At 41.2% G+C, this 14,613-nt stretch overlaps 1 protein-coding gene across 1 annotated transcript; it reads right to left on the bottom strand.

Annotated features, from left to right (window-relative positions):
* Positions 1–9,073: 9,073 nt before the first annotated feature.
* Positions 9,074–14,344, bottom strand: PCDH20 (protocadherin 20). The gene is made up of 2 exons (XM_004707906.3): positions 14,210–14,344; positions 9,074–13,161 (listed from the first exon to the last, which is right to left on the bottom strand). The coding sequence occupies exons 1-2, from the start codon at positions 14,342–14,344 to the stop codon at positions 10,435–10,437; spliced, it is 2,862 nt and encodes a 953-aa protein (XP_004707963.1). The 3' UTR covers positions 9,074–10,434.
* Positions 14,345–14,613: the final 269 nt, after the last annotated feature.

The raw sequence follows: 14,613 nt of genomic DNA, 5'->3' as shown, positions 1-14,613 counted from the left end.
GAAGAGAAGTGGTGTTCTGATTTTAACTAGGTTGTGGGAACGGCATTGGGTTGGGTGATGCTTTTCAAAGAAAACTTTGAAAACATTTCCATATTTTAGAAATTTAAAAGTCTGATGTGGTTCTTCCTCTAGCCCATTTTGCCATGTCTTTAAAATGTACTGGGTTTTTTCCATATAAAATCATCTAGAATTACTTTCTGAGATGTTTTCCCCCTTGATAATGGATTGGAAGGTGCAGAATGTACATGCTGTAATTCGTACATATTAACATTAAAATGACTTCACATTGTATGTATATTTCACCAGATCTCATAATTTCAAAAGGTACTGTTATCTGGTATTATTTGAAAGATTTGCATAAAAACTCCCAAAGAACATTTACACTGCATTAAATCAAAACCTCATACTTCAGAGGAGGCATCTACGAAAACTTTCTAACTCTGAATAATGAATTTGAGATAGTATGAAGTATGCTGGGAGTGTTGAAATCAGTGCTGTTTTGGAAGTATATTAGTAGGGATATATGTACTTCTGTAGAGTCAGTGATTGTCACAATTATATTTTAATTGTTCTGAAATGTAAATACAATATCTTTCTGAGGGAAATATCTGGTTTTCTGTCCCCAGTGTGTATATTTCTCCAATATTTCAAGTAAAAGACAGACTTGGGAATTGCGTAAATTACAATTTACAAAATGAGTGAAAAAACATATTATAAAAACGCATAGATTTGTCTGTTCTATGCATAGGGAATGGGAAACGTTCCATTCATATTTTGTAATTCATATTGAGACAGGGAGCTGAGAGATGGCACTTTGCGGGGGAGCTCTGCTAATTAGTGTCCTTGTTAGGTAACTAAGGTGGTAACGACAAACAAGGAGCTTAGGTCCTCGGGCCAGTTAGAATGAGATGGGGCTCACCAATCATGCAAAGGAGTGTCCTGTGTGTCCTCTACCTAAGCTTCTGACATCAGAAAGCAAAATTGACACCTCCGTCAATATCCTGAATGTGGGCAAAACACCATCTCTCTGACCATTTTAATCAACAGAAAATTCGTTCTTGTGCAAATCATCCCATGAGAAAACACTAGTAACATGTCAATTACGACCCTATAAGGCTCTTGTAACAGCGTCTAAGACTCGGGGAGCCACAATGAGGACAAAAGTCCTAGTGTGTTCCTATGTCTGGTCAATCAATAAAGCTTCCTATTTGCTTTCAACCACTTTGTGTCTCCATGGTTGCACCCAGCAAGACCTAGGAGCTCACAGTAAAAATACACTTGACAATATTCCATTTTTTCAAAGTTTTATATTGTTTATCAAAAAATATTATATCCCAATATACAGCACATCTCTCTGGAAAATACTTTTTTTTTTGTATCATGGAATTCCTTTTCGTTGCCTGGTAGCGATCCTCCCATAATGCCCCAAGACAGAGAATAGATTAGAGAAAGACGATACTTATGTCTATAGATGTGTGGTTTATATAACTATCCTAATAATTGTTGCAGATGAAAGAGAATGATTCCCTGTGCCTTGCACAATTCCTTGTTTGTAACAGGTATAGGCCAAAGATAAATGTGTCTGGCAAGTAAACAGTTATCATTGTGCTTATCTTTGTTGAGAAATAACCAATTTGGGAAAGGCTAATAAGCAAAAAAATGGCAGTTCAAACCCACCAGAAGAAAGATGGGATTTGCTGTTTTCAAAGAGACTGTAGCTATAACAATCCCAGGGAACATAACTATATTAGAATAGGATTACTCTATAATCCTTAGGGAACTGCCAGAAATTCAGGCTGGATTCAGAAGGGGACATGGAACAAAGGATATCATTACTGTAGTCAAATGGATGTTAGCTCAAAGCAGAAAAATACCGGAAAGATGTTTTTTCTTGTGGTTCATCGATTATGCAAAGGAACTCGACTATGGGGATCATAATAAATTGTGGATAATATTGAAAAAAATTGGAATTTTGGAAGACTTCATTGTACTCATATGGAACTTGTACATGGAACCAGAGGCAGAAGAATGAACAGAACAAGGGAGTACTGCATGGAAGGTGTGTGTCAGGGTTGTGTCCACTGACCATACTTGTTCACTCTATATGCTGAGCAAATCATCAGAGAATCTGGATTATATGAAGAAGACTGTGGTGGCATCAGGGCTGGAGGAAGGCTTATTAACAACCTGTTGTACGCAAATGACACCATCTTGCTTGTTAAAATTAAAGAGGAATTGAAGTACTTGCCGATGAAGTTCAAGGATTGTTATGTAGCTTTCAGTATGTATTACAACTCAATGTAAGGAATACTAAAATCCTCACAACTGGACCAATAGGTAACATCATGGTAAATGGAAAAAAGGTTGAAGTTGTCAATGATTTTGTCTTACTTGGATCCACAATCACAGCTCATGGAAACAGAAGTCAAGAGATCAAAGATGTATTGCATTTGGTAACTCTGCTGCATGAGACCTCTTTAGAGTACTGAAGAGCACAGATGTTATTTTGAGGACTAAGATGTGGGTGAACCAAGCCATGGCGTTCTGCATTGCATCACATGCATGTGAAAGTTGAACACTGAATATGAAAGACCCACAGAACAGTGTTTCTCAACTGTCCTAATGCCGTGACCCTCATGTTGTGGTGAGCCCCCAACCATAAAATTAGTTTCATTGCTACTTCATAACTATAATTTTGCTACTGTTGTGAATTGGACCACCTCTCTGAAAGGGTCGTTTGGCCCCCAAAGGGGTTGTGACCCACAGGTTGAGAACTGGAATTGATGCATTTGAACTGTGGTGCTGGAGAATATTGACAGTACCATGAACCGAGAACAGGCAAACCTATCTGGATGGGAAGGAGTAAGGCCAGAGTGCACCCTAGCAGCAAAGACGGCAAGACTTGGTCTTATGTACTTTGGACATATTTTCAGGAGAGACCAGTCCTTGGGTAAGGACATCATGTTTGGTAAAGTGGAATGGTGGCAAAAGAGAGGAAGGTGCTTGACAAGATGAATTGGCAGTGGCTGCATCAATGGGCCCAGGCATAGGGACAATTGTGAAGATGGAGCAGGACCAGGCAGTGTTTCATTCTGTTGTGCATGGGGGCACTAAGGGGTGGACGTGACCCGATGGCACCTTCAACAACAACATCACCGTTGGGGTCGCTAAGGTTCAAAGGGGCTGACTTTAAAAGCAGCGAACAACTTCATTGAAGCTTCAGAAGTGTAACGAGTAAGACAATAAGTCTGAAGTTCCTTTCAGGTAGTAAGGATTTTCAACAAAGAGAGTTTTCACGTTTAGTCATTTTGAGTTGATCTCCCTTTTCATTCTTCCACAGATGCCTTCATAGCCTGATATTCATGTCAATACTTGAATCGACCTTTTCTAGCTAACATACACATGAATTGCACAGAACAAATATGGATTCCCATAATGCAAGTATGGGAATTCTAAGAGTCCCCTATCTGCAAGAATCATAGAGCTTTCCTTGATTGTCCCCTACTGTGGGGCAATTTCTTAAGTATTTATGAGGTGGCAGCTAAGTGGTTAAGCACTTAACCGCTAGCCTAAAGTTGGGCAGTTTCAATCCACCACCTGATCCAAGGGACAAAAGACCTAGTGATTTGCTAGCCTACAACTTAAGAAAACAGGAGGCAATTCTAAGTTGTCATATAGTAGTATATCATTGAAATATTTTACTATTAAAATATGTGATTTTATAATTTTGATTTTCTTTTAAGATATACGCTACATTGTTTAAAAAATTGGATATACTTTTATAAGTTCATTCAGGGAAATATATGATCATTAACAGTTCATTATCATAATTATTTATGGCTAACCTCATTTTTAGAACATTTAAATTTCATTTCAGAGATTTTTTTGATTAACATCTGGTATAATGTCTTTGTAGCATCACTTTATTGATTTCCAGTGATAGAAAAGTCACGTATGTATTCCAGGGAACCGTTCTTCCTGTTCAAATACTTCCAGTTTATTATTCCCAGCACTTCAAATTGCTACTTTCCTTTTCCACCGCTTTCAGCTGTCAACATTGCGCTTATTTTTCCATGTCTTAGTTTATTTAACTATAAACTAAGAATGTTGGGTTAAATTAGACCTAAAGCTTCATATTTTGATAATTCACCTCTTTCCCTGGCCTTCATTAAGTTTCCAAATGAAAAAAAGGCATAAACTCAGGACAAATGCAAAGGAAAAATGAAAAGGTTTGCATGTTCTAAGTAATGTATATAAACTTATTAGAGTATTTTGACCTTACAGGCCTTCAATCTAACACACCACTAAATATTATGGGCATTATTTATAATAAAATAAAAACAACACCTGTTGAGTAAATTTAGTGGAAGAATGAGAACACAATACTTAGACAACTTCATGACATCCTGTTCAGTGCCAATGGCAATAATAATAGCTAATATTTGTTAAGCAATACATTGTGCTAAATATCTATACAGATTATTTAATTTCCTTACATACTATGGTGATATAGTCACAAGAGACCAGTCCCTGGAGAAGGACATGATGTTTGGTAAAATAGAAGGGCGGCGATACAGAAGGTGTTCAGACTTTCCAAAGAGATATGTCTCAGGAAGGACACTTGGTTGGGTGAGAAGTGGAAAGAGACTCCTTTTGGGGCAGGACTATACACACACTGTACCATACACACACCGAGGGTTTGCTTAACCAGGGTTCTAGAATATCATCTATAGCACTACAAACAAATCAACCTGTGGCCATTGAGTCACATCTGACTCATGGCAACTTCATGTGTGTTGAGTAGAATTGTACTCTGTGGGGTTTTTAAAACTAATTAACAGAAGCAGACTGCTATGGTGTTTCAGGATGAGTATGAATCATGAACTTTTCAGTTAGTAGTCTAGCTCATAACTGTTTTAATGTTGTAGGACCTTCCAAATAATACTATTAATTCATTTTACACGTGTATACAAAAACTGAGACATACGATAACGTGAGTTCACATTCAACAACTACATTAATACCCAAGGCCTATGCATTTCTTGAAATAACTGCCCATTAACTTGCTCAGATTTCCTACATTAGAATTTTTACATTCTGAAAATGATTGGGATGGATGTACTTTTTCATGATACACAGACATTTGTAATTATTTTGTATACCTTATATAGCCTATTTCACAGCTTATTGCCTTTTAGAAATTCACCAGGACTCTTCTATAGGTGAATGTTTTTATGCCCCTACAGGTAAAATGCTGCAAATTCCTTGGATAAGATATTTTCAATAAGGTCATCCTCATATTGGAGTATACAATCATCATGGGCACACAGTGATGTTTGCTAATTGAGTAGAATTAACAGTCATAAATGTGAAATACACTGGGCTAATTAGTGTCTTAACAATTCCATCTGTCATAAAACCCAACATGAGAAAAGGAGATATGTCTCCACTGCTTTCGTTGCTGATTTAATCATTAGAAATGAGATCTGAATCCTTTTTCCTATATGTAAATAGGATCAATAAAATTATGAGGACTAACATTTCTGGTTTATCATATGTGCATTAATTTCTACGGGATCACAAATTTCCTTTTGAATTGCAAATTATTTGCATCACATATTCTTTGTTATGATATATCTTTTTTCAAATTTCTTGATTTAAGATTCTCCCTCTCAATTTAGTTGTACGTTCCAAAATCACTGTTCTGTACAAGCCAAACTCATGGTCAATGAGTCTATTCCAACTCACGGTGAACCTATAAGACAGACCGGAGCAAGCCGTGCGGGTCTGGGAAATGGTCACCTTTCCCTCAGAGGAACTAGTCGGTTCAAACTGCTGACCATGAGCATTGCAGCCCAACACCTAACCACTAGGCAACCAAGCCTCTTTCTACCTATAATCAGTTTCTAGAATCTTATTCAAAAACAAACTCCATGTTTTGGACAAAATGATTTTCCTAAAACACAAATTCACACACCATAAATCCTAAAATTCTAACCTACAAGTGGACACAAGTCCTTATTTTAATTTATTTTTTCCATTTGCCATCTAACAATAAGCTCATTTATAATATTCACTTTCATTCTGTTTTCCCTGACAAATAGGCAGAGGGACTATAACAATTATGGCTCTTTAAGTGACTTAGGGATCCCTGGTGGCACAATGACTAAATCACTTCACTGATAAAAACAAACAAACAAACCCAGCCATTTGAACCTGTCAGCCATCATGTGAGAGACGGGGCACGTGCTTCCTTACTCAGGCATGGAAGAGCTGTGAGGCAGCTCGCCTTTGTCCCATAGGCCGTCAGGGTGAGTTGCAATCCAAAAGGTTTGGATTGTTAGCATCACTGCTGTTGTTTTTAACATATGAAATGCGCACGTTAACACGTGTGCCTTGCACACTATTCTGCCCACTTTTCCCTCGTCGATGTTCCCCTTTTCTAGGCTCAACTGAGATTTCTTCTTTCTAAAACTCATCTCATTCAAATTACCATCCTCTAATTTGGAACATTGTCTCTGGCTTCCCGAGGTCCTACTCACACGGCACCGTGCACAGGAATTGTTCACTCAGGCTGTTCCACAGTGGAGGGTTTTGTTTCAGCCATCCATAGGATAAACAGAATTCATCATGGGTTTCTAGCTTGTTCTTAGTTAAATTCCTAATAATTATTAGAGATAATATAAATATGCATGGGATGAATTACTCCATGGTTTTTTAAAAAATCAGCACTGTAGGCTTACTTTCATACAAATTTCACTGAATTTTGTTTTATGCCCTCTGAGAAGCAATGATTAATTGCAGAGTTCATCAGAGGAGAAAAAAAAGATTTTTTTAATTTTGAAAAAAAATTATTTTTCAAGGACCAAAAATGAAGTGCAATAGAGTTGATTCTGGCTCATAAGACAGAGTCAAATTTCCCCAGATTGTTTCCATAACTGCAAACCTTCAGGGAATTAGATTATGTTTTTTCTTTGGATAAAGTTCATGGATCCCTTGACCATTGTGATTTGTAATCAAGCATCATCAGAGCACCTATGCATAGGTTACATAGTTGTATGAATTAGTTGAAAAATATGCATTTTTTTCTTCCTTATCTGAAATAGAAAAAAATCTAGAAACACTGTCTGGTGGGTTATTTGTTTTTTCAGAGGATATAGGTCAGGTATGACCAATTGTGTCAATTAATTATTTCCCTGTTCTGTGATACCTGACTCTCTTCAATAAGTATTATTGACTATGTGCCTGCCACCTCAGAGCACAGTAGTAGGAAGAGACTGCCCATGTCAGCAATATGGCATCTCCACAATTATCTGTGTTCGTGCAGTAAGCAAATCTGCCTGAATCAAGGAAGGAAATGGCCAGTTATCTACGCCTCTGTCTTCCATGAGTTGAAGGTGCCCAGTGGAGGTGAAAATCACCAATGTTCATTGCTGCACTTTCCTTATATTTACCACTGTGCACACAGGTCAGAACCTCCATCTTCATCTCTCTGAGGACAGATTAGAATCGTCTCCAAAGGAGAAGCATGTTTAATTCCTTATCTTACAACTATCAGGTTCGGATATTTTGGGGAAGCACAGCTTAGAATCCCTATGACCGAACTCAAAGCAGTCAAGCCAACTTCACACAACATCTCTAACACAATATGCTATTTCACAGGGAAACTGTGCCCAGCATTCTCACTGAACATCCCCAATACACAATAACATAGTTATTTATTTAATCTCTTTAATAAACTGACCTCAGCTTACAAAAGTTTTCTAAGTGACACATTTCTTCTATTTTATTTTTCTTATTTTAAACAGCATCACTAAATGTACCTAAAGAATCAAATAGTATGAATTATTTTCCCCCGGTAGTTAAAACTGCTATGCTGGTTTTAAATTTCCCAATTCAAATTAAGGAATCATTTTCTCTCTGGTGGAAGAATGGATTGGGCAGTGCACAGATCAGAGCAATCTCTTCATTACATTGAGAAAAAGGACCTCACTGGTTCTCAAACTGTTAAATGGATATTAGGGGTTTTAATGAATGGAACATTTATTTTTGTGCCAGCTCAACTAACAACATTGACATGATTAGCATACATTTTGGCAACTGTTCTAGCACAAGGTGTTAGTAAAAAGGGACTTTTATCTTTGAGCTTAATTTACTTGAGCTTCCCCTTATTATAAATGTGTTTAATGTAAATGAGATGTTTTCATAAAGGAAATGTTTCCACAAGAAATTATTCAAAAATATGTCCTTCTGTTAATGTCTCTCAGGCTGCAGGAGTTTATACTCCAAAACACATAAACCTTACTCAAAGTGTGGAATATAGAAGATAGTTTATTATGTATATTGATGGCCAAAAGGGTCTTATTAATGGTACTACTTGTTTCATAAGTAGATGCTTCCTTTTAAAAGAGGAAACAAAAGGAAGTGAAAATGACTGCTAGGGGCTATACATCCATTATGAATGGAGAGTCTGGGGCTAAGGAGCCTTCCTTTCTCATCTCTGCTCCTTTCCATACAAAGTGTTTCGCAAAAGAAAATGTTATGTTTTTAACAACCAATGGGGCCTCATATGCTTATTATTTTATTTGCCTAAATTGTTCAGTTGAAGAAAATGAGTTAATAGAAATTTTTTAAGTCTTGGGCATTTACTTTCTCTCTCTCTCTTTCTCTTTAAAAATTTTCCCAGGATTTTTATTTTAAATAAACTTTGAAAGCTATTGCAGCACAGCCAACAGAGCATTTGCTATCAATATATGAAGCAAAATGTATGCTTATCATTGATATAAAATATACAATAAATTAACATTTATATTCACATGCATGGGTGTAAATATATCAATTTCTATCAAAAACAGGCATACTGTATGGTATATAAATGTCTATAACAACACATATTTATTTTTCCTCTATGTTTAATTGAGTCATGAATTAGTTTAACATAAACTTCAGCATAAGAAAAACACTTTAAATTTACCCACATTTACCCCTAGAAGTAAAGGAATACTAATAATAGCCACTTCCGTGTGCGAGTAAGCCCAGACTTGGATATAAAATGGTAAAAATGAGAGAGAAGTTATGAAAATATATAGCTTTAATTTGCAGACATATAAACACTTTGGGTACAGTACAGACACGTGATGACAAAAGTAAAACAGTCCAACTTAAGCTAACACATTCCTTGTTTATACAGATAAATTTGTAACAGCTCTCATAAAAAATAAAAATGTCCAGCTCACACAATGAATTAAAAGGGATTAGGCACTGATGAACTAGACTCATGCATTGCTAAAGATGCAGAAAAGGCTAAATGATCAAAGAAATCTGCTCCTGGGCTGACACATCAACTCTTGGACTTAGTCCAAAGGCAAGAAGGAAAGCCAGAAACGGCAGCCAACAAACCTAAACAACAGAAATATAACGGTCCTAGGAAATGCCCCACTGAAATGACCGGCAGATTGCACCAGCTTCTAGAAGGAGACCGACTGAGAGTAATGTTCATCTTATTTGATGGAGAAGCTTAAGCCTATAAAAATCTAATATGCAGCCTGTGTTTAAGGTATGATTCACAAGCTATGAAAACACCATAAGGTCATCAACATCTACGAAGCAACTGAGGAGGGAAACATTTCTTTGCTTCTGGCTGTTGTTCTTGGTACAATTTCTAGTTACATTTTCTGTAAGGAAGAAGTGATGTATTTCCTCCTATAATAATAGCAAGTGCAGTGGTGAAGCAAACTGAACACGGTTGGAATACACAGGAAATGAGGTGCTCTTTAGCAAGTAGAAACTTTTAAATCATACAAAGAATTTTTTTATGTCCTTGCTAAAAATAATTAAGTTATTTTTTAATGCTCTTTCTTTCAAATGATACATGATGTACTTATGAGGTAATAAACATTCTGTTTACAAGTGCATTTCTTTTCCCTCTTATCATACATTTAAGAAGGGCAAATTAAATTTACTTTGATTTTATATTTGTTAAATGTTAAAAACAATATATTTAAAATAGACTCTCATTAATTTCATGTACAACACCTGCATGTACAATATCGCAAACAATTCCCTGCAAAGGGGCAACTGATGCCCTCTTGTGGTTAAAGGACTTTTAGACAAAATAATGACAAGGTACCATACTCCTACCTTTCTCTCTGATTTTATCAATCATCTGCTTAATGTTTGAAAGCGGCAAATGATGGCCCAGCATTTTTATCACAATTCTACTGCTGTTAGTACTAATTTTCATTAAAAAATGCTGTACACATTTTATAACATCTGAATTCAAATTTTAAAAACCTGTAAACAGCTATTTACAATATAGAACAAGTTATAAATTAGTTGTCCGTCACTGGACTTGCCACTAACCACTCGTGCTTAGTGGGGGGAGGCTACCCAAATTCATTTAAAACACCTCTCTGAGTTGTGCACACTAGACTGTCAAATATTAGAAATATCCACCGGTTTCCTCTCTCTCATACACAAGTCAATTTTTCCTTTCAGTGGCATTTGTACTTCCAAAGTTTCACCTTCCCTGTGATGTTTTTTCCCCTTCCTTAAACAGATGTAAACACCCATGCCTGTTACAAGTGTGATAGAACCCAAACTGATTACAGATAGAGCTACCAAAGTGGGCATGCATGACCCAGCCTCTGCCCTTCTATGAGTTGGTTCTATGGAGATTTGCGGTTCTTTCTCTTCTATGTTAATATCTGGTTCCTTTCTTAAAAGACTTTCAATGTAGCTCTCATTACTGACCGTGTCATTGACAAATAGGTTCACCATGACTGTGGAGTGGAGAGGCTCTGGGTAGCCATGGTCACTCACTTTGACCAGCAAGCGGTGGAGCCCATAATCTGTCTGCAGCAATGCCTCTTCCAAAGTAATGTTGCCAGTTTTGGGGTCAATCCGAAAGGACTCAGGCCTCGGACCTCTTCTCCCTATGATGCTGTAAGCTATGACGGCATTCATGCCTGTGTCTTTGTCCACGGCGTAGACCTCTGTCACTGGGGAGCCAGGGAGAGTAGAAGGCAGAACCAACAAGTAGGACATATTTGACTGAGGAAATAAGACCAGAGGAGGGTTGTCATTAATGTCGAGCAGAAGAATCGTGATTTTCGCCGTAGAGGAGAGGGCGGGCTCACCGCCATCAACAGCTTCCACCCACAAAGTATAGGAACTTTGCTGCTCCCTGTCCAGAGAGACTTTGGCCCTCAGCATCCCCTTTCCAGTGTCTATGACAAAAATATCACTCTGGTTCACCACCGAAAGGGCCACCCATCCATTTTGGCCGGCATCAGCGTCTGTTACACTAATTACTCCAATTTCACCATATCCTGGAAAGTTTTCGGGCACAAAAAAGCTGAAGTCCTTGTTGATAAACCGGGGGCTGTTGTCATTTTTATCCAACACGGTGAGCACCACGGTGGCAACTGATTCTCTGGGGGGCTTCCCGGAGTCGGCAGCTCGGACGGTGTACCTGTACTTCTCTGTCTCTTCCCGGTCGAGCTGGGTGGACACGGTTAGCACTCCCGTGGTGCTGTCTACAGCAAAGTAGGACGGCGCATCTGCTCCTAGAAAGTATGACACCTGGCCTCTCTCTCCGCTGTCAGCATCTGTAGCAGACAATTTGGTCAAAAAGGCATTGGGTGCGTTGTTTTCTTCAATGGTTAGCTCTATTAGGGGCTGAAGGAAAATAGGAGCATTGTCATTGTCATCTAAAAGTTGCACTTTAATCATTTTTTTGACGTGAAATCCTTCAGAGTTCCAAGCCACGACAGCTATTTCGTAGAACTGCTGTAGTTCATAGTCCATTGGCTTTGTGGTTTCTAGCAAATATTCATTGTTGTAGGGCTTGTAGGGTGATAACCTAAACGGCCCTTCACCATCCAGGTAACAGTTGACTTTGTATTTACCTTCTGGATCTCTTATGGTGAAAAAAGCAATAGGAGTGCTAACAGGTTCCAGTTCCTTCAGGTAAACAACACCCTCTATCTCGTTTGCTATGTAACGAGGGACAATTTCAGGGGGTCTGAAAATGACTTTGATAATGGACACCAGGGCAGTGATCACAGCAGGAATGCAGCCTGGGCCATTAGCCAGGATGGTGAGCTTGTGCGTCTGGTGAACACTGCCACCGATCTTACTGAAAAGTTTGATGACGCCAGTGGTTTCATCCAGATGAAATAAATCCTTAGATGCCTGAGGAACTTTCTGACTGTAAGAATAGGTGATCTGAGCATTGGTCCCCAAGTCTCTATCCACAGCTTGGACACCTGCAATTGGGGTGCCAACTGTAGCGTTTCCATACAGTGTGATATTGATTTGTGAGTCTGTGAAGAGTGGGCAATTGTCATTGATGTCACTTATGCCAATGGTGACGGTGGCACTGCCCAGTAGTGGTGGAGTGCCACCATCCTCTGCGATGATGATGCTCACATACTGGTCTTGGGTCTCCCTGTCCAAAGCCCCCATGACGATGAGATAGGGGGTGCGCTCCCCATTCTCATTTTCTTCCACATCCAGGGTGAACATACCGTGGTAGTCCAGTAATCGATAGGTCTGCACCCCATTAGTGCCTACATCTGGGTCCACGGCAGGATGTTCTATGGCCAGTCGGGTATTAACAGGTGCATTTTCCGGGACCCATATGGAGATTTGGGAAACTGGGAACTGCGGGGCATTGTCATTGATGTCCCGGATGGCAATTTTCACCTTCACAAACCTAAAGTATTCCTGAGGCAGGATCAGCACATCCAGAAGCAGAAGGCAAGAGTCAGAGGAAGAAGAGGAGGAGATGGAGATGCTGTTGCCCCAGGCAGTTTCTCCACCTCCTTCCAGGCACAGGGCCTCCCTGTCAATCTCCTGGGACGAAGTGTGCAGCTCCCCGGAGCGGTTGTCCAGGGTCACGTACTGGCCACTCAGTCCGCGCGAGGCCAGGCTGAAGGAGAGCGGGGGATTCAGCTCCACACTGGCGCGTTCTGGCGCCTGCAGCTGCTGGTCTTGCCTCCTGGAGGCCCTGGGTACCAGCCTCAGGTCCTCGGCCAGATTGCCTATGAGCACCCCGGCGGGCAGTCCCTCGTTCAGACTGTACAGAAGCTCCGTGGCCCGGCTGTAACTCGCGAGGCAGTTGAAGGGTCCCACGAAGAGGAAAAACAGAAACAGATGCTAGAGTGGGGGGGAGGGGAGAAGGCTAGTTACACACGCAGAAGCAGATAAGCGTCAGAAACCAGTGTCCCAGGGGTTAACGCTGCCCCATCCCTATTCCTACGTGAAAATCCTGGACTTGGACTGGGATGGAGAAGAAACTTGCTGCTAAGGAGAGATTTAAGGAGCAACACACTCTCCCGAACTTATGACCATTATTTTTTTCCCTGCACACTTTTCTATCGGTGCCATCCTCCTGCAGTACCTGCATCCCCTTTCTGTTCACATTCCGCGTCTCAAATGTGAAGGATCTCAGGAAGACACACACCAGAGTGGAGGGGCTCCCACCCAGGGACTGCGCAACGCGGCAGGGGGCAGCAGCCAGGGCAGGCAGGGTCCAGGGAGGAAGAGGGGTGGCTGCAAGGTGGGCAATTCACTTCCCATTGAACTAGTTTTGTCTGTTGGTCTTGGAACCAGAAACGCATGACCGTCCTTACTAGGAGACCAATAAAAAAACCACCAAATAAAAACAACAATAATCATATGGAAAAATAGTACACCCCCCCCCCACTCACACACCCCATAGATGAGAAGAAGAGATGTTCATTTTAGCACGCGCATCAAAAATCAAACCGAAAGCATCTGTCTCCCTATCCCCTACCAAGGGCTTCCAAGTTCCCTTGAGGGAGGAGAGGGACACTCGGAAAACGATCTTGCCAAAAACCAGAGTGTCCATCTCAGGAGCCGGTCGGAGCTCCAGGGCTGCAGCCAGAACGCGCTGCGAAGCCGGGTGTGGAGAACGGATGGAGCGCGCGCCTCCCCCTCCCCGCCATCCCATCTGTCTCCATGGCTGCTTCAGAAACTTACTCTCGCCACCCAGGACTGGCTGAATCCTGGCTAGAAGGAAGGCACTTTCGCCCAAACTGCCTTTCCCTTCCTCCCTGCTTCCTTGGAAGTTCGGATTTAAGGTGAAAGGTCTGAAGATTGGAAACACCACCAAAGGGGTACGAAGTGCCTCCCAGCACTGCAACTTGTCGGGGCTGTGGAGCTCCGGGACCCCCACCCTTACCGGCAGGTTCCTGTGGCTGGTGCTGCTCCTGAGGCGAGGTAGATGCCCCATAGCCAGGCGCGGGTGCCAGGTCGCCGGGCGCCAGCTCACTGCCGCCAGGGCCCTGGAGCTGCGCGCAGTCCCTCCGCCGCGCATTCCCAGGGAGGCTGCAGCCAGCGCGCTGGGGACCGAGGGCGGCGGAAGACACGCCCTCCGTTCATGCAAATCACCGGCAACCTCAGCCAATAGTCGCTGGCTCTCCAATTAAGGTCTGACGCGGTCGGGCTGGGGGCCGGGGGCCAAGGACCCAGTCGGAGATGCTGGCCCCGGCCGTGAGCCGTCCAGACCCCGCTGGTGGAGCTAGGACCCCAGGGTAGCCTGGGGGAGCGCCCGGAGACGGGTCAGGGTCCAACTCCCAAGCGTGC

This window comes from Echinops telfairi, unplaced genomic scaffold, assembly GCF_000313985.2.
Source record: "Echinops telfairi isolate 266 unplaced genomic scaffold, ASM31398v2 ScPeMD7_11;HRSCAF=52, whole genome shotgun sequence".
NCBI classification, from domain to species: domain Eukaryota; kingdom Metazoa; phylum Chordata; class Mammalia; order Afrosoricida; family Tenrecidae; genus Echinops; species Echinops telfairi.
Note: the sequence above shows the minus strand (reverse complement) of the source record. Positions and strands in the feature narration are given on the sequence as shown.